Source organism: Coturnix japonica, chromosome 2 (assembly GCF_001577835.2).
Source record: "Coturnix japonica isolate 7356 chromosome 2, Coturnix japonica 2.1, whole genome shotgun sequence".
NCBI classification, from domain to species: Eukaryota; Metazoa; Chordata; class Aves; order Galliformes; family Phasianidae; genus Coturnix; species Coturnix japonica.
Genome location: NC_029517.1, coordinates 8931883 through 8954564, shown reverse-complemented (window position 1 = coordinate 8954564; position 22682 = coordinate 8931883). Strand labels below are relative to the sequence as shown.

Here is a 22682-nt window from a genome sequence, read left to right as displayed (position 1 = left end):
CTGGTCTGCAGTGGCTACCTGGTCAATGTGGGTGCTATGAAATTGTCCTAGGAAAGCTTTCCAGGTAAGGTTTGATGAAGTGGCTTCCTTCTGTCCCGATCCTGCTGTACAGTCCATAGCCACAAGCACCTAGTGGTGTATCAGAGTAGTTTCTGCAACAGGAGACCTTGAGGTTTTTTGTTAAACAAGCAGGTGGGGTTGTGCAAGATGTAAGGAAGTGATCATAACATTAGCAGGAAAATCGCAATTTACAGAACTTTGGTTTGCCAGGCTAACCTGAAGATATTTACCAGCCATGAGAACTTCACCCAATTTCCAGCCTACACATACCAGATTAAAGGCAGGTTTAAATAAAGAAGCCTAAATAAATGTCACATCAGAAAATAATAATAATAATAATGGCATAGGAAATGCAGGATATGGACATTGCCATGTATCAGTGATTGCGGAGTTCATAACTGGTTCAGGAATCTAACAGTACATCTACCACACTCAGAAGTGTGCCAGTTTCCTATGGCCACTGGCTGTTTGTGGAAGAGGCAATTTGCATTTTCTGTCCATTGCAGTAGGTTTGTTAAACCTATCCTAAGTACAGGAAATTCAAGAGCAACTGAAAGCCCTGCTTTATCCTGATTTATGAACACAACAGATAACTCCACTGACTTTGCACCTGACTGAAGTCATTAATATGTGTGAGTAACTAGAGCAGGCCCAAGGCTGAGCAACGGCTAACAAATACTTACGGGACTGCAGTGAACAAGGCTGGTCATGTTTAACTTCAGCCTGTAGGGTGCCTGTAAGGCCAGTACCCATAGAAATGACATTGATGTCAGTATTATCCAACTAATCTCGGATGGTGAGTCGCGTGTGCAGACTTTTGGGGGTGTTAGGCAAGGTCTGAAGGTATCATCAGAGGTCTGTGGAAACTTCATTTGTTCAAGGCAAGATTGCTGTTCTCAGCTGCTTTTTTTTCTTTCTTTTTTTCCCCTCCAATATAAATTGGAAACAGAGGTATTTATATAAAGTGTCTTTGTTTTGGAATGATGCTGAGCACAGATAGGCCCAAGTCCTATGGGCCCAGGTGAGATTATATACCTAGATAGACTCCCCTCTGGCTTATCAACTCTGGTCCAGATGATTGTGGTGGTTTTTCCTCAGTCCCATTCAGGTTCCCTCAGCTTGCTGACTCATTTCAACGTCTGAAGTATTTGCAAGGCGACTGAATTGTTTTCAGCCCAACCAAATGCCATCAATTGCAAAATACCCATATCTGTCCCACATCACCAAGAGCAAAATATCACCCCTAGAAATGCAGAAATGAAATGCATGTACTTGTAAGACTTGATGCTATCTACCCACCTCCTGCAGTTAGAAAAGCAGCTTATATCACCTGAGAAGGACACCAGAAGTGATGGCAGCAGCAAGTTAACAGCCTGCCAGAATGCAATTCCAAACTGCAGTTGCCATTTGTCAACATTTATTGCCCTGCTGAATTTTTTTTTTTTTGGAACTATAATAAAACCTCAGACTTTATTGTTAATCGGCCTTAGCACAACATGGGGTAAATCTTTGATTCAATAGAACAGTTAATTGCCAAGATGTCCTTCCAAGCATCTCTGTATGCTGCCAAGCAGCCTGCCAGGCCATGGAACCAGAGTTGTGATCAGATGGTGCCATCATAGCAAAATACATTGTGGTGCATTTACCTGGAGTATTCTTGTCCTTGGGCAGCCCTTGGGCAGTGCAGGCTGACAAGGCCTTTCACTTACTGCCAAAATCCAACGCTTTGTCCCCCACCTGAATACTTGTTTCCTCTCCATCCCCTGAAGAAGGACAGCATTTCTAAATGATGATCTCCCTTCTCAGCTACAATAGCATTTCATTCTGCATCAGTATCCCAAGAGTCGTTTTGACAAAGTGCTTCAGGGATGCTCTCCTTTTTTGTCTTCTTTTCTTGCCTACTCCTAGAAGTGATGGAGACTGATAAACAGATGTCCTGATCTGTCAGAAAGACTCTGCAGTTCTGCACTGTGTCTGCTCCTGTTATGAGACGTCTCTGGAGACAGAGTTAGTCTTGTGGCATCAGTTTTCTACAGAAGTGGAATAAATGATCTTGTTTCAGTTCCATTCCAATGTTTATAGAACTGAATTTTGAAATTGCCCTGACTCTGATTCCTCGTATATTGTTTCAATATCAGAATGGTGATTTTAGCTTCCACAATTTATATTTAAACCCCCAAGTTTTCTTAATATCCCATCTGATGCCTCTTGAGGCTACAATGTTTGCAGTGCTGTTCCTTCTGGAACTAGCAAAGAGACAATGTAACAGCCCATCTTTCTTTCACGAAGGTGAGATGGCACTGTTTGTTCCTTTCTTTGTTTTCAGGATTAGATCTACCACATGTATATCTGCAGCACATCTCTACTATGCCTAGAGTTACACAGAGACAACGATGACAAAAGTTCCTATAGGCTTGAGACCATATCTGGCTTTATGCAGCATCCTTCCACAGCTGCAGTCTGCTCAAGCCCATAGTCCTCTGCTCGTTTGCTGGTTTTCATACTGAGCAAAGAGCCTGTAATGCTCCACAGTGGTTTGAATTCACCATTGTGGCAGACAAGCTTAGCAATACAAGGAAGGATGTTTTCTTTCTCAGCTTCTCTGCACCAGAACATTGGTGACATACAGCATCTCTGGAGTTAATGTGGAAGCATAATGTCTGAAAAACTGCAAGGCTATGTGGCTGCCAGGAATGTTTTGTTGCTTGGAGTGATTCACAAAACCTGCACTGTGCTTCTGAGATGAATTCAGGGAGGTGAGCCAAGGCCTGCCTGACATGGTAATGGCCAGGTGCTGCATAAACCAGTTCAGCTGTAGAACTGGCACGTTCACTCCAGAAATGTGTCTTTGTGTTACTTCTCCTTGCTCCACCGACTGCTCTAATGGATCAGGTGATGTGCATGGCTTATTAAACTACAGCTAAGTAGGCAAAGCCTGTGTTGATGATCAAATTTCCAGGCACGGTGTCATCTTTCTGTAGGTTTATGTTGTCTGTAGAGAAGAACAGCACACATTGAGATTCTGCACCATAGACAGTTTCCTCCCTTCAGTTCTGCATTTTAATTCTTAACTCTTCAATATTCCTGAGGGGTTATAGAACTCAGAAGAGGGACTAGTAGTATCTTCATTTATCTGTCTGAACAGGGTGGTGTTTGTAGTCAGAGCATGTTGTTGCCTGATCTGATTGTAAGACTCCCACAGTCTGGAGAAGATGGAGTAATTGTGCATCCTAACAGTGTCCTGCATGGCTCATGGTGGGTGGTTAAGAGTGAGCAAAAGCACACTTCTGATTTGTCCAGCTTGAGTTATAAAGAAAGGGAGGCAGTTCACACCTCTCATTAATGTTGCTGAGGAAGGAAGATTTGTCATTGTAGATCTGTATTCCCAAATTCTATCGTTTTGGACTGTTTCCTGGTAAGCTGCACTTTGAATCAGTGTTCTATTCTCCTACTGAAAAAGCAGGGCAGTATTTGTTTCCCTTATTACTCTGGAGCTGGTGCAGGCACTTTTCAGTACAGTTTGTTCTTCGGGTTGTTTCTTTAATTATCATGTTGGAATGTTCTACCCAGGTGAGTAAGTGGCTGTTATGAGATATTAGTGTGGTACTGAATGGTCTAATAATTCTCCCATACTTGACCCCTGGCAGCCTGTTTCTTATTGTGTGGATCTTTTTTTCTCCTGATAGTGGCTGCAGCAACCAGAAGTGTTTAAGGAGGGGGGTGGGTTTGATCCCAAATCTCATATTCCTACAGGTTGGAGCCCATCCTGGGTTCTTACTCTCCTGGTTACAACTTCTCTTGTGTAAGAATTGTGCATGTACTGGGACAGATCACACACCTTGATTGCCTGTGGGGCACTAACATTAAATTTGCAAGGAACTGAGGTTCTTTAGTACTCCCCGAAAAACCTATTGGAATTGGCTGAGAAAGAAAGAGTGAAGTGGTATTTATAGTAAAATCTGTTCCTGCTCCCTTGCTGGGTTTGATCTGTCAGCTGAACTCAGGGCACACTCTTTTCAGGCTTTGGTAGCTTTGCCAACATCTCTTTCCACAGACTTAAGAAGTGCATACTCAGGGTTCAGTCGTACTTTATTCTGATTCCATAAAAGCAGCATGAAAGTATAATGCTTCATTTGAATGTCCAGTGCTAAAGTAGTTATGTCAGCTCTATCTGAGAACACGTCTCTTTGTGGCAACTCACAGCTCATGCATCATCAGGAGTGGCGTAAATGTGGACAAGGAGTCAGAGTCAACATTTTATTGTATGATAAATGAAATTATTTGAACTGTGTTTCATACATATTCTGTGACATCTTCTGGCTCCTGCTCCGATGTAACCCTAAACAGTTTGGTTAATTAATTTACTGTGGCTGGACTTGTATACCTTCCATGCCTATATATGTTACATGTGTAGACATCCAAGTTGTGCACAGATTGTTCCAAATTGCACAACCTTTAAACATGCTCTGATCTTGGGGATGGAGGATGGGAGGCACCCACTTACCAAGAACAGCAGCTGTGTGAGCATCACATGTTCAAACACTGCATGACGTGTATCTTCTCTTCTTCCTAATGTCAAATGTTACAGAGATGCTCAAATTCCTGAAAATACAGAACCATTTTGTGTCTTACCTCAGGCTCTTGGATTAGAAAATGACGGCTTTACTTTAGCAAACTGGCATTTCAGTTTTTCAAGTGACAAATGAATTTCCCTCCTGTGCATGATGAATCTCTGGGGCTTTACGGTCCTTTTTCAGAACTTTTGTGACTTGGGGGTTTGTGCTGTGACTGTTCTGATCAGTGATCACCTGATGCTTCAGATGATGTTCTGAAGAATCTATAAATCATGGATTAAGTTGTGAAAGAGACTGTAAAAGTGATGGTACATCAGCCTGTCTGAGGTGAATGAACAACGTGGGACCCTTGGGAAATAAAGACATCAAACTGGGATTTTCTTTTCCTTGGGGACAATTTTGGGCAGCACAGAAATCAGCTCTGAGATAATGGTTTCCTTCAGGGACCCTTGTAAGTGCCTTTTCTCAAGACTGGTGCTCCCTGGGTGTCCAGTAAACAGAAGATGTAAGATATTTGGGTTTTAAAAGTTCATAAAACTTTCACAGTAGAAATTTAAAGCCCCAGGTATTATTAAATTGTGGACAAATTTACTCCCCTGACAATGATTGCAATCCACTTGCTTGCCTCAGCAGGAGAGATGTTATTTCATGTTAAGTAATCAAGAACTCTTTTAATCAAGATATCTTAAAATGGTAATTATTCAGTCTTAATTATTTGTAGGCAACACATAATTTGCGTTGATATCATAATGCTGTTTATTAGCACCATCAATAACCCAGCTATTTTGCTCTCTTTGGTGCAGTTCTGACAGCAAGGTCCGCTGGCATTTTGAGTAAGGTAGTATTTGTGGTGCATGTTCCGCCCACAGTCCTCTTGTGTCCTCAGAGGTTCCAAATGTTCAGCAAAAGGCAGAACTTGGCCTGCAGTGTTAAACTACTGGACCTGTAGAACACTGAAAGGCTTTACCGTGGATCCATGTGTACTTTGATAATCTTTATGTTCCAGCACAACATAGCTTGTAAACATCTGCAAGCAAAGGCACTTAGCATCTGTGTTAATGCATCTTGTATCTTTACAGCGTTTATTCAGGACACCAGTCTATTCTGATTCCTCCCTCAGAACTGGAGACCAATCCTGCTCTGTGGCTTCTTGCTGTGAGTCAATACAAAGTGAGAGACACTTTTTGTTCCTATTCAGTCATGGAGCTTTGTACTAAGGGACTCGGTTCACAAACAGAATCGCTGAAGGTGAGTGGTTCGGTCCTTCTGTACCATCTGCAGTGCTCAGAGTGCTTGAGTGTTCTCTGCCTGTAGTGGCTGTGCTAAACTTATGCATTGAGGAGGAAATGGTTGAACAAGGGCAGCATCCACAGAAATGATTATTATTCCTTGCCAAAGGCTGTATATTAATGTTAGTCCTTCTGTTTCAGATCACAGGGCTTTTAAACATCAAGGAAAAGCTTGTATTTACCTAAGCTTTGTGATCTGTGTTGCAGTCTATGTTAAACAAGCATATGTTGGAAAACGGAGGTGCAAAAGTTCGTGATGACTGAGGTGTAGTACGTTGTGTATTGGTTATTGCGTATTATGAATTCCATCATTATACAAAGTACTTATTTGGCCTTGGCCCTCACAGTTAAATAATTGCATACGTAGAAGTACTGTGTGGAGAATGAGGTTGTATCTTGTGGGTTTTTCTCCAAGCCAAAATGAAAAGCCAGGTAGACAATTACAATTCTGGAATCATCTAGAATTTCCAGATCTTGGGTACTGACATTTACATTATCTCCAGCTCTTAACCATCCTCAGTTAATGATTTCCTAATTAGTTTCTCCAAGGCTAGGAAATGCTTCCTCTTTGCTGTTATTAAATGGCATTCTGAATTAATACTGCAAAATAGCCTTGCCTCCCTACAGAAGGAGCATGCCCAGCTCTTTCCAAATGCTCACATTGAAATGCCAAGCATGTACGTCTACTCTTCTACAGCTATTAGACTGTCATCTGGCCATCCAGCTCCAAGGAAAGATTGAAATTATACCAGCACTTCAGCCTCTTTTCTTCTTGAAAGTGCTGCTGACCTTTTTTTCTCTTAAATCTGCCCACCTGGGGCCTTTGTTAACATTTTGTCTTCTTTACAGGCAAGAGGACTGGACCTGTCACGTGTACGGACATGTGTAGTAGTGGCTGAAGAACGACCCCGGATAGCTCTTACTCAGTCATTTTCAAAGTTATTTAAAGACCTTGGCCTCCATCCCCGGGCAGTCAGCACATCGCTCGGCTGTAGAGTTAACCTGGCCATATGTTTGCAGGTAAGATTTTTCGCTCCTAAAGCTCGAATGAATAGTCGTTTGGCTGCTTCTTTGTAGACGTATTAAGAATATGCATTAAGTACTTAATGTTCTTCTTCCATATGCAGCTAGTAACTTCTGCTCCTTCCATAGGGAACTGTATTCATATCTCTCATGTTGCATTCATAGCATTTATCCTGCCCATTAATAACGTAACTCAGAAATGTGCATGGTAGTGCCAGAATGTGTAGTCTTTACTCCACAAGTAGTGTTTGGTCAGGTAATGTAAAATCCTGTTTGCAAGTGTGTACTTTTAATATATTACAAAACTGATCTTTTTCTGTTTAGAAAATAACTCCAGTTCTTACTGTTAACTATGTGCATATTTTCTGCATGTAGTTTATTGCTTACAATGAGAAGTTACTTTGCAGCATCCTTCATTCTGCTTTGTTCACTAATCAAAAGAAAATAAACAGGGATAATACAGGATTTAACTTGCAATCTCCAGGAATCTATCAAATTGTTATTTTAAGGACAGATGGAACAATGCAACTGTCTGATCTGAATTTCTTAATAGCCTCCAGTTATTCAGCCAGTGATAGCCACATCAAGCTAATAGCTTTAGTCTGAATAAAGAATTTCATTTCTATCTTGACTTTACTACCCATCTTACTCTTTGATAAATAAGGAATCTTAAGATTTCCTTCCTGATCTCTCTCATTTTTATGAATTCTGATCTCTTCCTGTCCTTCCAAATCTGGTATCAGAACTTTACGTGCTTCTCCCATAATAATGCCACAGGTGTCTCACTCTGATTTAATATAATCACCAATTTATAATCCTTTAATCATACAGGAGAAATCTTCTGCACTGGCTGCGAAGTTCTGTATCCATTTAGTCACCTGCGATATCTCTCACCTCTTCAAAGTCACTGTCTCCCCAGTATAACTGGCCTTTACTCTGTGTGGTGTGTCCTGTGTTTTACATCTGGCAGTTATCCTTGGTTTACACTGAAGAATTTCTTACCCATGTGACATGCCTAATTACTTTGATGTGGAAGGTAGAACCAGATCTTCCCAGTGACACTACAAATAAGGCAGTCGCAGTTCTTTCCCTGATTATCATCCATTATTTTATCCAGAAAAATGTAACAAATACAGGGGATGGGTTCAGCACACACCAATATTTCTGTGTGTTTTGTGAGCCTAAACCCTTGCCCTGCTCGACACTGCTGAAAAATTATGGCTTTTGTCTGAGTTACTTTGTTGTTAAGCCTATCAGAAAATGAATGCAGGAGATATGCCATCGCTCCAACGCTGCTTCTTCTGACTGACAGCACAATATCCCTTTGGCCCAGGGCAACTTTAATTATTATCATCCAACAGACAACAAGGCAAAACTGAGCTGAGTTGAAAGTCCTTCTGTGTCCCAGAGGTTGAGTTCTGTAGTTTGAAATTCTGTAGTTGCTGCCATACATACTGTCCAGGAATAAACATAGGATAAATAAACAAAAATCTCCTGTTGTCTCAAAAGTAACAACTGGATCCTTCAGAGCAGAGGATCTTTTCTGAGAAACAAAATAGACAAAAACCCAACAAAATAAACAACAACAAGCCCTTAAGAAATAATAGTCTTGAGAGAAAAATAGAACCTTCAGGTCAGAAAATTGGATGAACTCGAGCAGCAGTATTCCACATATTTCAATCGTGGGTTTAGAATATGGAAGATCTGACTGAAATTTTGAAATCTTGTCTACTTAATGTTTCTTTTCAAGGATACAGGCCTCTTTTATTTCTTTCTCTGTACTTAGACTGCTGTGCAGTGACAAGGCTGAGAGGATATCTCAGAAAACATTTAGGGAATCTTCTGACCCGAGACAGCACAGTTCGGAAGGAACCAGTATAGGCCATTTAGCAGGTGCAGGTTGGTGTGCCTTTCCAGTCAGCAATCCAAGCAAATTGAAACAGGTTACTGTGGGTAGCAAGGACACCCGTGGCTGACTCTCCCTTTAAATGCAAAAGGGAAACAAAGAAGAAAACTAAGCTAGTTACTTGATAAAAAATAGCTTTCTAATTCATTCCTGTCTCTTTAGTCATTTTGAAGTGCCAGCTTGGTATCTTTACAGAGGAGTCTAAAGGAAGAAATGATGGCCTACATCCTTGGCCAACTGCTCTGACTTCTCTTACAAGCCAGGATGGGGTACATCAGCCCCCTGGGCAGCAGTGGTGGATCTGCTTTTGAAAAGTACCATGAATTCTGTCTGGCCTCTGGTCCATGTAGATCATAGAGTCCTAGAATCATTAAGTTTGGAAAAGAACACTGAACTCATCTTGTCCAATTGTAAATGAAGATAACAAAGACAGGTTATCATCAGAAGTTTGCTTGCCTCTAATAAAATTCTCCTTTTTGGACTTGCAGGAGTCATACTGACGATACTGTGGATTTCAGACCAGTGTGAGCTTAGTGTGAGGTGATTAACAGCCTGGCTGATCATGTAGCTTAGTGTCAGGCTTCATTTAGTTGTACTGAGATTTTACATTTCAGTCCTTTGGACAAACTAAAACCATATACTATCTAAAAAATGGTGTGGTTGGGGGAAGAAAAAAACAAGTCACTTCAGAAAGTCTATATTTGGTAACTTTACCCTTCCAAGTGGAATAGTTTTTGAAGCATTGGAGCCAAGGGTAGTTTGTCAAGTTCTAAAGGGACTTGAAATATAGCTAAAGATGTTACTTATAAGCGTTACTGTAAAACATGTCATCTTGATAGAGAATATAAAGATACAGAACGGCATCCTTTGAAGCAGCTGGTGGTAGGCACTGCCAAAGATGATGCTGAATTAGCCTGAAAGCTCTTTCCAAATGGTCTGCAAGATTATGGCTGGTGATCTTCCAGAATAGCTCGTGGCTTTTCTGTTTTCTGGGCTGAGAAACAGAACAAATTTTAATCTGTGGTCAACGGTGTTCCTTAAATTAACATTGTCTCTGAAATGTTCCAAAAATGGATCAGGATTTCTGTATCCTTCGCATCCACATTGCGTAAAAATACTTATAAAAGATATTAGAGACAATAGCATCTACTTTTGTATTTTCTCTTCCAAGTTATACAGTCCATGAGAGCAACCAGGATCTCTATGCTTCACAGAAGTAACTGTTATCCACCCTATTCCATGGTCTTTAGTAAACTTCAATCTACGCTTCTACACGTATCTCTCTGTTCAACTGTGGAACTTAACTGGCAAAAATCTATCTACGGTTTCTTCTCCATGGACTGTCTCTAAGGGAAACTTGGATTTGATCTTTGTCTTTGGTAGCTTCTTCACTTAAATTCCCCTTTTTTTTTTTTCTTCTTTTTTTGGGGAGAAGTGAGATAAATTATGACTCAGGTTTTTCAAGGGGAAAATATAATGATTTTTTCTGAAATGCTTTTACTGTTTTCCACCCCTTTGTGAAGAGATGTGTGTGTGTATAAAACTGCATAGAAGAATTTGACCTTTTATTAAAGAGTACTTTGCAAAGGAAATCATTATCATAATCTCTTTAATACAAAAGAACCTTAGCCTACCAAATGAATCATAATTTCAGGATTAGGATCGCTGGCAGACTAGTCCAGTATCATTTGTATTCATTTCTGCTCGAATTTAGAGCAAATTTCCAACGTTTCTTTCAATGGAATCACTTTGGACTAGACTTCTAGAGGTATGCTTTTAAAAATAAATAGTTTTCTTCATCTTTAGGAATTAAATACCACTAATATCTGATTTTTCAAGGCTTTGTGGTCACCAATAATTGTCCGGGTATTTCTGAGATGAAAAGATTGCATCCAGCGTATTTTATTGTTCATTAACTGACATCATCGCATTCCCAAGAGAGAAAAAAATAGATATGAAAAGTATCTGCTTTCTTACAACAGCACAGATGGTTCTCGAGGATTTTAGCTAAGTTCCATTTAAACTCTTGAAATAAATAGAATTTTTTTTTCAGCCCTCTGCGTAATTTCAGTTAAGGAAGAGTTTTGTTAATTTTCCTCAGTTATCTCTAAAATGTGCTAACTAACCTGCACAGGCTAGGGATTCATTTTGTTTCATTTAAGTCACCTTTAAGTTAGGCATCAATCTCATCTACCCATCTATAGTCAGTATAGACAAAGAAATAGTTCGAAATGTCCTTCAGTATCGTACATGCACACCTTGGGATGAGATTCATCACCATCAGGGGGCACTTCCTGCCTTACAAGTCACACTTCCTTCTGTGATGGCTGAAATGCCATGAAATGAATCCCTCACCATCTAGCAAAGGGAATTCTGTTAGTAAATGTAGACATTAAAGGCAGTGTTGCTTTTTATTTAGCGACAGATCGCACTTTTTGGAGAATCATCCATATTAAAGTAGTCAGGGATTGCTCTGAGGAGAGCGATACAGGAGAGCCCACACGTTATCAGATGTATGATTCACACCTAGCAATGTGGCGCAGCTCTGGGTGAGTTCCCTCCAATTCTGTTTTCCCACCTTTCTTATGAGTCATGCAATGATTTTCTTTTTGCAGCTCCAGCTGCTGTGCTTCTCTGCTTGAAACTGTTATGTATACATCAAGAAATCTATTTCTGAGTATCACTGAAGCAGGAGTAGACTCAAAAGTATAAACATTGAGGCCACAACCTTAAGTAGCAAAACAAAACAAAGCAGTTATTTTTAAACTCTTGGGACTTCTGTTTGCCTGGTTGATGGTTTTTAGCTCTGGGGAGGGAAGCAGGGGAGAGCACACAGATGGGCCTTTCACTCAGTAGAAATGGGGTACAGGCTGAGTGCTGGCACATGGTCATCCCTCCTGCTTACTTGTCCTGGTAGTCCTTGGTGCAGTTCCCATCTGAAGTGTTTTCCCAGCGAATAAATGCTTGGCACACATGCCTGGCACTTGGATGGGACGGGGATGGTTCCCTGGTGGCATGCTGTGTCTGAGCAAGGCATTTGTTTATTCCAAAGGATGTGACTGGCGATGTAGGAGCTTTCAAATGGTCTCCGGCCCATTTTATTTCCCTGAACACTACCTAGCATGTCCTAAGTGTCAGATACCACAGGGGTGATGTTGCGGTTTTCCTGTTAGCAGCACGGCAGATGCTTTCACTAAATAACTGCACTGACAAATGGAGTCAGTCACTTATGCCTTGGATTCTGCTTCCTTAAAATGATGCTGAGACTTCAGGCTGACTGCTGTTTCTTAAGGCCTTGGTTAAAAGCCTTGTAAGGCTCTGACACAAAGTCCTCTCTGGACCTACAGCATAGTCATAAGCAGTGAATTATATAACTGATGAATTTCATCAGTTCTCCTGCTTTGTTGCAGTTACATTACAACTTCTTCTTCAACCGAGAGTATTAGTAATATTTCTATTTTGGGGTAGCGATTTAATAAGCAGATCCGTTCTGTTTTTTGAAATGCTTCATCTTCCCCCACATTCAACATCCACCTATTTTTACATGCTGCTGTGGCAGCTTCACATAGTCTGTAACTTTGTGGGAATTAGGAAGTCTGATGTAAGGGATGTGGGATGGCAGTGCTCCGAGAGCTGTTCATTTTCTCAGGCTGCAGGGGAAGGCCCACAGCAGCCATCTGCATTTAGGTATTCCATGTCACAGGAGCAGCGTAGGAGTAGTCAGCTCTGTGTGTTGTCTCTTCATTGCATTATCGATTGTGGTGGCGAACAGATGGGTTTCTATTGGTTTTTAATTTTACTGTTTTATATAAGTATCACACTGTGTATAGTGGCGAATAGACTAAGAATTGAGACTTACTGAACTATGAAGGTACTCCATGCAGTCATTGTCTTGGAGTAATTGTGCAAGAAGCCTTGATTTTATTTCCCTCTAGGAGCAGGTTAATCTGTGTGAAACAAGGTGTAAGTATCATTCTCTTTCTCTGTTGTATACTAATTTCTTTTCCTCCCAAAAGAGAGCTTTCCTATGGCTTCCATAGGACATCGCTTACAAACTTCTAGTAGTGGAATGACAGACCTGGAATCCCTGTCTCAGTGGATGTACATTATGATAGCGAGGCCACAGTGTTTGCTGACTTCTTCACAGGAAAAATAAAAAATAAAAAGAAATAAAGAAAGCAATCAGAATGCTAGACACATGTTTTCCACTAACAACATTGTCTGTAGTGTCCTAAAACCATTGAAGTCTGTTTGTCCAAGGTTAGCAGTCTACAGCTGTCTCTTCTGTTGCTCTACTAAAATGTTGACACCTCATTTTTTACTTTTTTTAACCTTTAATGGTATAATGATTAATTTGTAAGATTCCTGTATTTGACATTGTTTTTCTTTTTATTTTACTCCCTGCTTTTTGCATTCTCTTCTGTTTTATTTCTCCCACCCTTCATTCCCATGTTTTACTATTATTTTCGTCTTGTGTTACCTTCTTTCCTTCTCTCCCTCATCCCTGCTACTCCTGCTGCTATAGCCTCACAGGCTGGGGAAGCTGGCCGAGCAGGTAGGGGATTTTCATGTTCCCTCAATACCCACCTATCAGCTTCCAACAGTGGGACAGACTAGAAATTGAGTCTGGAGATTGGGGATTTTCAGATCCTTCCCTGAAATTGTATACAAGTCCATTTCAGCTTTATCTGGATGCAGGTTTCATCAAATATGAGTTTTCTGTTGTAACTATTTCATTCACACTGAAAGTAACAAATAACATCGTGATTGTCTTTGATTTTCAAACTCAACCGTTTCCATTATTTTATAAACCAATTCAGGTTTAGTTTTATTTTTTAAAGATAACCAATTATTTTCTTGTTTTTGTTTCTAACGTTGCATCTATTTGAAATAAGCTCTCCACTCAGCACTAGTCTGTTACACTGCTGAGTTTACTAGTAGACTCAAAATCGTGTCGTTAATAGCTAGAGAGGTTATTGTATCTTGTATTGTGTATAACAAGCTAAAGAGGCTAACATGCATGTGCAGCTCTGTTACTCTTTCTCTCCTCTGGGGACGGGTCACTATCAGTGTTTGTACAGTAAGTATCAGTTGGTAGTGGTAGCTCTTTCCCCTTTAGATACAAAACTATGTGTTTATTTAATCCTATCACAATTTCTAATGCTGAACAAATTGTGAAACTTCCAGCCAGCATTGCAGAAACACAAAATTTATCACCAGACATTCCTTATGGGAAGACAAAATATCCCACCAGGGCAGAAGTCGCTGGGAGTCGATGCTGTCTGCTGTTCTAAATAACAAAGATCTAAGTAACTGATATAGGAGTTCCTGCTCTTGTAGCTTGTTTTAGCTCAGTAGGTCTAGGTGAAATTATCTACTGAAAAGAAAATTTACAGAGCTCCAGTGTTCCCAAATGAAGTTGTGCTTTTCTTCTAGCTTTCTACTTAGAAGTGACGTGAGCCATGCAGCAGAGAAAAGAGCCCTAGACTACAGCACTGCATATTTATGTGTTCTACAGTGATGGGTTTGAAGTCTCGAATAAGGGAAAATCATGGCAGGTTACAAGACTGCAGCAAAACTATGAGTGGAAAGGCCTAAATGACTATCATCTCTGCACAAAAGGAAACTAAAAGTAGTCTACTGTTATTCAAGTAACTAAATATTATAACATAAAACGAGGTTTAAATTATGCAGTGGAAGACTAAAAAGGAACAGAATAATTTCTCATAGATCTTCAGTCCACATATGTTCATGTCATGCGTGCTACCTTTAATATCTTTAGCTTCAAATATATTCTCTGTTGCATGTATGGAAGATTCTCAGTAAATCATGCTTCACGTTCCTGACCATGTGCTTCTGCCATTTAGCTGTGTCTCCTCAGCCATTTCTGCATTCCTTTAGATGACAAAATGTGTGTAACATTTTTGTATGTATCCACGTGCTGATTACTTGGCCTTTTGTAGCAATTAAAACCTCTGTGTACATGTGTTTGGTTAAATAGCATAGCTGCTTGATGTTTTTACCAACCACAAGGTAACAAGTACCTGACGGTAGGTATGATTTCAGGTGCTCTTTCTGACTCTAAAGCTGAGCTTTGTTTGATGAACAGCTTAAATATAACTTGTCATTTGATTAGTGTAATTAGCAGTGAAATGATTGTCAGTTTTTCAGGTAAACCTCTTTTCTCTTCCCATCCTCCAGGTTCTGATTAGCTGTTGTTGTTGTTTGCAGGGAACATCTGGACCAGATCCAACCACAGTCTATGTTGATATGAGGGCACTGAGGCATGACAGGTCGGAACCACCTTTTTCTTTGTTTATATTAAATAGAAAACAGAGTTTTCAGCAAGAAATCTACTTCAGCACTCTGCACGTTGAAAGACTTTGTATTCCTCATGAATTGTTTGTGTTAATTCCTACCAGTGAGCTGAAATAGTTACTTTTATTAGTTGATTAATTATTTAACATTACTATTGATAAAACTGAAGCATCTGGCACAGCTGCTGTTAACTAACAAGATTCCCAGCTTCTCGAGGTTCTCTGACACTCATTTGAGAGGTGTAGCATGAGCAGTTCCTAATAAATGGATTCATGTTGGGCCTGTTGGATTCACAAATTATGTTTCTCCTTGGCAAGGCCAGTGAGGAGATCATGGAGGGATTTTACTGTAATTCTTAATGCTGTAAGTCGTTGAGGGATTGTTATTTATTTCAGACGTTGTGAGCAACCACATTCTGTAACACTGGGTGTCTTCTGTCTTTAATGTTAGATAATCATATGGCAAATGACAACTAAAATTTATCATTAGTGTTACTCAGGAGATGTATGTAATCTGGATGGGAGGGAGCTTGTAATTTCAAGCAGGATTTTAGAAAATACCTAAGCATGTATGTTTCACTTTTCCAATGTCGTAGTCCAAAGACTATGAAAGTCTCTACTCAGCATTTTCTTTTGACAAAACAGTTTTCAGTTAATTCTGGAGGTAATATACATTTAATTGATGATGTTCTCCGGTCTTGGTGCCATAAAAAATCATAATCCAAATAGGGATTCTCTTTCTTTTTTGCTCTTTGTGATTTGCCCTTCATAAACGCTTAACACGGAAAATTTGTTCCTTTTAGGCAAGTATTGACTTCTATATGGATAATGTGACTGGGTCAACTTCTGGGTCAACTTGCAGGGTACAGAGCTCAGGGCAGTACTGGTACCCACCCACACAGTCCTACGAGTGTCTCAGGATTTCATAAATGCAAACCAGAACAGAGGCTTGTAGGCTTACATTGTAGGCAACACAGATTCGAACTTGAGCCAAGCTTTGTTTTGTTCAGCGTACACAGTGCGGACATACTCAGTTTTCTTCCTTATATATCACAGTGCCAGGGTGAAGAGGGCTGGGGATTTATCTTGCCTGTGCATAGACATCCAGTTCGGAGATGCCTGCCTGGAATCCCTGTAGTGAAGAGACAGTGGTTGGTTTTAGAGTGTGATTTTCCTGGTCTCCTCTAATTGTTCAGTTTAAGAAGAGATTAATTGGACTCACAGGTGTATGCTTTCTTCCATTAGCTATAAAGGAAGCATAGAGTAGTTAAGTGAAATATAAATAGCACATGGCATCCAATAGTACATAGAACTCAGCAGGTGAAAGAAAGGAGCTGCGAGATACTTGACACTCCCACCATGTTTTTCTTCCTTTTGCACATACTGTTACCAAAGTAATACTCGTGTTTGATCTGTTCTTTGTGATGCTACTGTCTTCAAAACTCAGCAAACTTAGACTACTACTGCAGACTATAACTGCAGTGCTGTGTAGGCATGTTTTTACTCAGCATAAGGAAAAGACTGATTCTGGTGTTGTTGTACCATGAGTTTGTCATCTCTGCAGTGCACTGCAGGAAGTGGGTTTACATGAGAAGTTGAATGATTTACATTTAGAAAAAGATGAGAGAAGTGTAGCATTTCTTTCTTCCAAAGCAAAACTGATGTTGTGACTGGGATACAACTCATCAAGTCTGAAGTGGTCCTCTGGATTTCTTTTGTGGTTTGTGAAAAGGGACACGCACCACTGGTGTAATGCAGCTATTTCAGACGTACGTCAGCATGGGATGCATTCCCTTTGATGTGCCTTTCTTTTTATATTGATGAGGAAGGAAGCTTACACCGCTAACTTACACCTGACATTTATTTTTTAATAGAGACTTTAAGGTGAGACTTTTGTTTCCCCACAGTGTTTGTGTTGATCTCAGAGCTCTTAAATGGTTGAAGCTAAGTTGAACACAAGGTAGGTGTGTATCCGTAAGTGCCATTCGAGTGCAGGAGAAGGAGCTATTGGATCATTAAAAATGAGGCTTTAGTTATAAAGGGGAAAGGATAAAGCTGAAGGATAAATCTCATTATGTGGAGATATTCAAGATCTGTCTGGATGCTTTTCTTTGCAACCTGCTCTAGGGAACTGCTTTAGCAGGGGGTTGGACTCAGTCATCTCCAGAGGTCCCTCTTTTTGCCCTTGTGATTATGTGATTTACAGTTTTATAACAATAACAATAATTTTAGTGAATAAAAATATAGTTGTATGTCTTTATATAGAGACAATAAGATTTACTCTTCATAAAAGCTGTGTTTAGGATGGTTACTGTTTCCTTGCCTTACTGTGTCATTGACTGAGAGGTAGGTATCATTATCGAGATGAGACTTTGCCAGTGTGTTAATTTATATTTAGTGACTAGTTCTGCACAACATGAAAGATGATTGTTGGAGTTGCCTTCTCACATTGCAGTAATGTAGATCTTAATTTGATGGATTAAAGCTGTGCCTCATTTACTCAATCTATTGAAATTTAGAATTAGCTTCATGAGTCATAAATTGGGGGGCAGAACAACTTTTATTTGACATAATCCCTTCACACTTGCTGTTTGTAACCATTTTAGTGGAACTCAAAGCCAGTGTCACTTAGCAGCAACTGAGATTGGTTTACACAGCTGTGAGAGTGTACAACCTGCTGAGTCTTTGCAGTATGGAAAAATTGCACAAATTACACTGTGCGGATAATACTTCATATATATGTCTATATATATACATATGTATTATTTTATTCTAAAGATGGACACACTTGGAGTTTCAGTAAACTCCTGCCGAGGGGTGCAGCCATCCAGGTATTGACTGGCATGAGTTCTGATACTAGAAAAAGAACTGAATTTCCTAACCATGAGCATCTGGTGCAATTTTAGTGCTACAGCAATCAGGTATCCCATCAGCCTGTGCTTTCTCAGATGGTATTAGATACCTGTCTGGGAAACTAACATCCTAACAGCAAGAGTGTGCAGCCCTTTTTTGTTCTTTGTCATCAAGATCATTCTTCTTATCATCTCATTGAGTTTCTAAAAATCATTGTCCTCAGGGTGGGCAATAAAGATGACATCAGAGAGCATGAGAGGCAAAGACAGGCAAGTCCCACCTGTGCTGCTTATTAAAGAAGGCAAGGAAGGATCCCTCGGTTAGCAACAGGTGACTGATAAGTACCTGCACTAACATACAATGGAGTTCATAGACATTACTCAGATCCAGAAGTCAGAATAGGTGCATTAATGCTTCACCAGCTGTGCTGCCCATGTACATGCAGCAGAACTCCAGGCATGAGTACCCTGCCATGTCACTGACTGCAATTCTCTGCCAGTACTTCTGGGAAAAACAGCTTTAAAAAAAACAAAGAAAGAAAGAAAGAAAGAAAGAAAGAAAGAAAGAAAGAAAGAAAGAAAGAAAGAAAGAAAGAAAGAAAGAAAGAAAGAGAGGAAGAGAGGAAGAGAGAAAGAAAGGGAGAAAGAAAGGGAGAAAGAAAGAGAGAAAGAAAGGAAGAGAGAAAGAGAGAAAGAAAGGGAGAAAGAAAGAGAGAAAGAAAGGGAGAAAGAAAGACAGGAAGAAAATGAATATATGAATATTTTTCCCCCCATTATCTGTACCCCCTGCTTTGCAGATCCTTCTATCATCATTTTGGAGCAGATGTTCTCCTCCTCTCCTTCTCAGAAAGCTTTTCAGGTCATTTAGCACAAGATACGTAACTGAATGCACTAAAGGTTTAGAAGTGCTTGGAAGAAAAGAAGAAACAAAGGTCCATTTCTCATTGTACCACATACTTGAAAGATGTAAGTTTTTATAACATTTCCATGCTTTTCTGGTAGTAGAGTTGCACATTTCAAGCCCAACTATCCCTTTTATCCAGAATGCTGTAGAACAGTATCTACATATGGTTGTAAGATTAAAAATGTACAGGATTAATAATTTAACAGCAGTTTAAATCTTAGTAGAAAAATAAGGTATTGACAAAACTAGCCACTTCATCAAACCGAAACTAGGCTTCATGTGTGTTCCAAAATAAATCTTCTTTTCACATAGGCAGGGGAAAAGTGTCTTTTAAAATGTTCTTCAGGAGATTGAGCTGGATCACAGAATCACAGAATCACAGAATTGTAGGGGTTGGAAGGGACCTCTAGAGATTATCGAGTCCAACCCCCCTGCCAAAGCAGGCTCCCTACACCATGTCACACAGGTCGGCGTCCAGGCGGGTCTTGAATATCTCCAGAGAAGGAGACTCCACCACCTCCCTGGGCAGCCTGTTCCAGTGCTCCATCACCCTCACTGTAAAGAAGTTCTTCCGCACATTCGTGCGGAACTTCCTATGCTGTAGTTTTTTTGTTTTTTTTTTTAACCATTTTCAAGTGTTATTTTGACTGCAAGTTCTATTTGGGTTGTTTCTGAGTGAGCAAGAATGAAGGCTTCCAACCAGTGTTAATTAAAACTGCTCGCAGTTTTATTTGATAGAATCATAGAATCAACCTTAATTATCAGCCTTTCCAACCTTATGTTGGAAAAGGCTTCTAAGATTATCTATAGATGCTTGGATGGTCTGTCACAGGCTCAGTGGCAAAGACAGCTGGCACCAAACAGGGCGCCAAATCCCGATGTGGGACATCACCAAGTAGAGGCAGCGGGTTGTATTTTGGTTCGTTGTTTATTCTGGCAGTCACTGATGATGCAGCATGTGACATCCGAGGTCTTTCATTGAAATACTCCCATTCCATTATTAGAATTGAAATATTCCCATTCCATTATTAGAATTATTTTATTCATATTTCCCACTGTATTCATTAAACAATCAGTTAGTGGATATGTAAAAATAGCTGTCTTGTCTTTTTATGTGATCTCTGACATCTCTGTGGCATGATGTAAATTACTGAGTCTCTTCAAAACTGAAAATAACTGGTCTTTCTGTATGCTTACATCCATTAGCAGACTTCATTTCCTAGGAAGCTATTTATATGTTTTGCTAAATCTGATTTTTCCTGTTGTACTTCTGGGGTGTTCAGAGAGCTCTGAACTTTATTAGCCACATTGGGAAACATTGTTCCCTTGGCAATGGTAAAGGGAATGAGAACAAAAGTGTAAGATTGGAGTTCCATTCCCCAAGAAAAGAGCAGTGATAGAGTTTCAGAGAGATGTGAAAACATTACATAGGTTTTATTATAGTAGATTGTTTATATACTAAGCCCAGTCTCAAATGCAGACTCTGTCAAAAAGAATCAGCAAAGGCTTTGGCTTCAGTTTAATATATTCCAGCAGTTCAGACTTCATGCAGGAAAAGGAAAATGGCCTTTTATCCCGGCTGTCAATAGTTTATCATTCTGCACCATATTTTATTGAAACTTTCACGTTGTGTGTACATTTTTTTTGAGTAATACCAAGCAACAAAACCACAGGAGTTCTTTTCCATCTCCCTTGAAAAATACTCTTATTGCAGGATTACCAGACAAAAGAACTACTTAGCTAAATTATTATCTAAGCTACAGGCACAGCAGTGTGCTGCAGCACAGCCACGGCATGGAGGATAACATTTTATGGACATGTAGTGGAGAAAGTGGGCTGGGGGGGAAACATGTCAGAAAGAGTCATGCTAATGATAAGTGACAATAAAATAGTTACCTTTTGTGAAGCGTTAATTGGTTAACCATACTTGAAAGCAATTTGCCAGTGGTTGCTAAAAAGAAACGTTGATAACTGCTCCCTCGTGCTCTGGGGAGTAGTGCTTTTTCCCACTCTTGTAGTAGGTTACAGTGCACAGAATCCATTTGTAGGCTACAGAATATGTCAGTTTTCAATAATTCACTCTGTGTGGGATTCTGACGGGATAATATGAATATATTATTGTCTCCTTGGTCACACAGTCACTTTTTGCTTTACAGTGAGATTCAGTAGGTGCAGTGTGTGGAGTCTGTTGAGTTTGGAAGTGCTGGTTACCCACCTGGGGAGCTGTTCCAAACACTGACCTGACAATTCACCAGCCTCAAAATAGCACCAGTGCATTTAAGCAGTAAGTTCTACAAATTACACTGTGTCAGGTGCCACCTCCAACAGTGCTGCTGTAGTCATCCTGAGCTCTGAGGATCATCTGGCACAGGTTGCTTTACTTCCAACTTTCACACATTTTCTGTGCATTGTTTTTAGGCTGTCCTTCCTTTGCTGTCTGGTTGTTTTTCTATTATCACAGGGACAGATTTTCTTGGAAGAATGAAAAGCCTTTCACCCCTATTAAGTCAACAGGGAAGTTAACTCTGCTATAAGAGGAGAAAGAGTTGAGGTCCTTAAAATCAAGCCTGATGCCCACTAAGGTTTAATTAGGCTAAGGTTTAATTAAGCTAAGTTTTAATTAGGCTAAGTTTTAATTAGGCTAAGTTGTGATGCAGTTTGGTTTTGGGGTTCTTTGCCGAAGTATATGGATTTAGGTATTTTGCCGACTACCATCCTGTAGAATCTCATCAACAAGCTTAAGCTGTTACAGTACTGGCAAAACCTTCCTTCATGTTTCCATAGGCAAAAATCCAGCCTTAGCCTTCTAGCGACATTATATTTTGTTTCTGTCCCCCAAATCCCATTGGCACTATTTCTGATCTATGGCAAACAAATCTCGCAAAAGAGGAGTTCATTCTGAATGATGAGTTTTTAATATCAAAATGTCAACTTCTGACTTGGAGGTGAAGTCCTGGTGTGCCTGCCCTGGGGGAACGGTTGCTGCCTGCAGAGGGGATGAGCCAAGAGCCATACTCAGCATCTGCTGTGATTTGGAGAACAGCTGATGACCTGGGTTGCTGAAGGGGAGCAAACTGTTTAAACCTCTAAGGGGCTGCACTGTTTATATGAAAAGATCCAGGGTTGTAACAAAAATTGTCAATATACCAATTTTAAGGGCTTTTAAAGATGTCGTATGTTTCCAGGCATAAACCAAATTCTGTTGTATGGCAGGAGAAAGGGGCAAACATCCCATAACTTTCAGATGGAAACCCACCCACTCTTGTCCTAATCAGATGGACTTACTGAGTTAAGAGGGGAATGGAGCTCTTACAAAGCAATTTCTGTACTCTCTAGGGATGTATTTCTAGCCCTGCAGGTATTTCCTCTCTTGAAACAAGTCTGTCTGTTTTTCTTTGATAAAGGCTTCATCAAGGAAACATAATGTTGAGTTTAGTGGAATAGGACAATAAGAGCTGGATCAAGTGGTGTTTTTTGAAAGAGGATGTGGTTTATACCATAACTATAAATCGAGAAATTCCAGTTATAGTTAGGGAATACTGTCACCTGCACCAAGACAAAGGGAGGGCAGAAACCTGAGCTTTCCAGACTGTTGGACTGCAGTCGTACATTTACTTCATTGTTTGCAAGTGCCGTTTGTTTGTCATTCTCCAGACATTAATAATAGAACTAATGGAAAATGGGTCAAGTTTTGTTTTGCAAACCATTTGTTAGCTTTCAAATAACATCCCAGCTTATTAAAACACACCAACATTTT

At 40.0% G+C, this 22682-nt stretch overlaps 1 protein-coding gene across 6 annotated transcripts in view; it reads left to right on the top strand.

The window, feature by feature from the left end:
- Positions 1-22682, top strand: part of DIP2C (disco interacting protein 2 homolog C) — a 255726-nt gene that overhangs the window by 214382 nt on the left and 18662 nt on the right. For 4 of the 6 annotated variants that reach the window (XM_015853072.2, XM_015853070.2, XM_015853069.2 and 1 more), the window contains 4 exons: positions 5714-5882; positions 6773-6943; positions 13378-13407; positions 15084-15145. In XM_015853072.2, coding sequence (XP_015708558.1) covers positions 5714-5882; positions 6773-6943; positions 13378-13407; positions 15084-15145 — 432 coding nt within the window. The remainder of the gene's footprint in view (positions 1-5713; positions 5883-6772; positions 6944-13377; positions 13408-15083; positions 15146-22682) is intronic. The other 2 variants (XM_015853073.2, XM_015853075.2) reach the window with 1 other exon arrangement.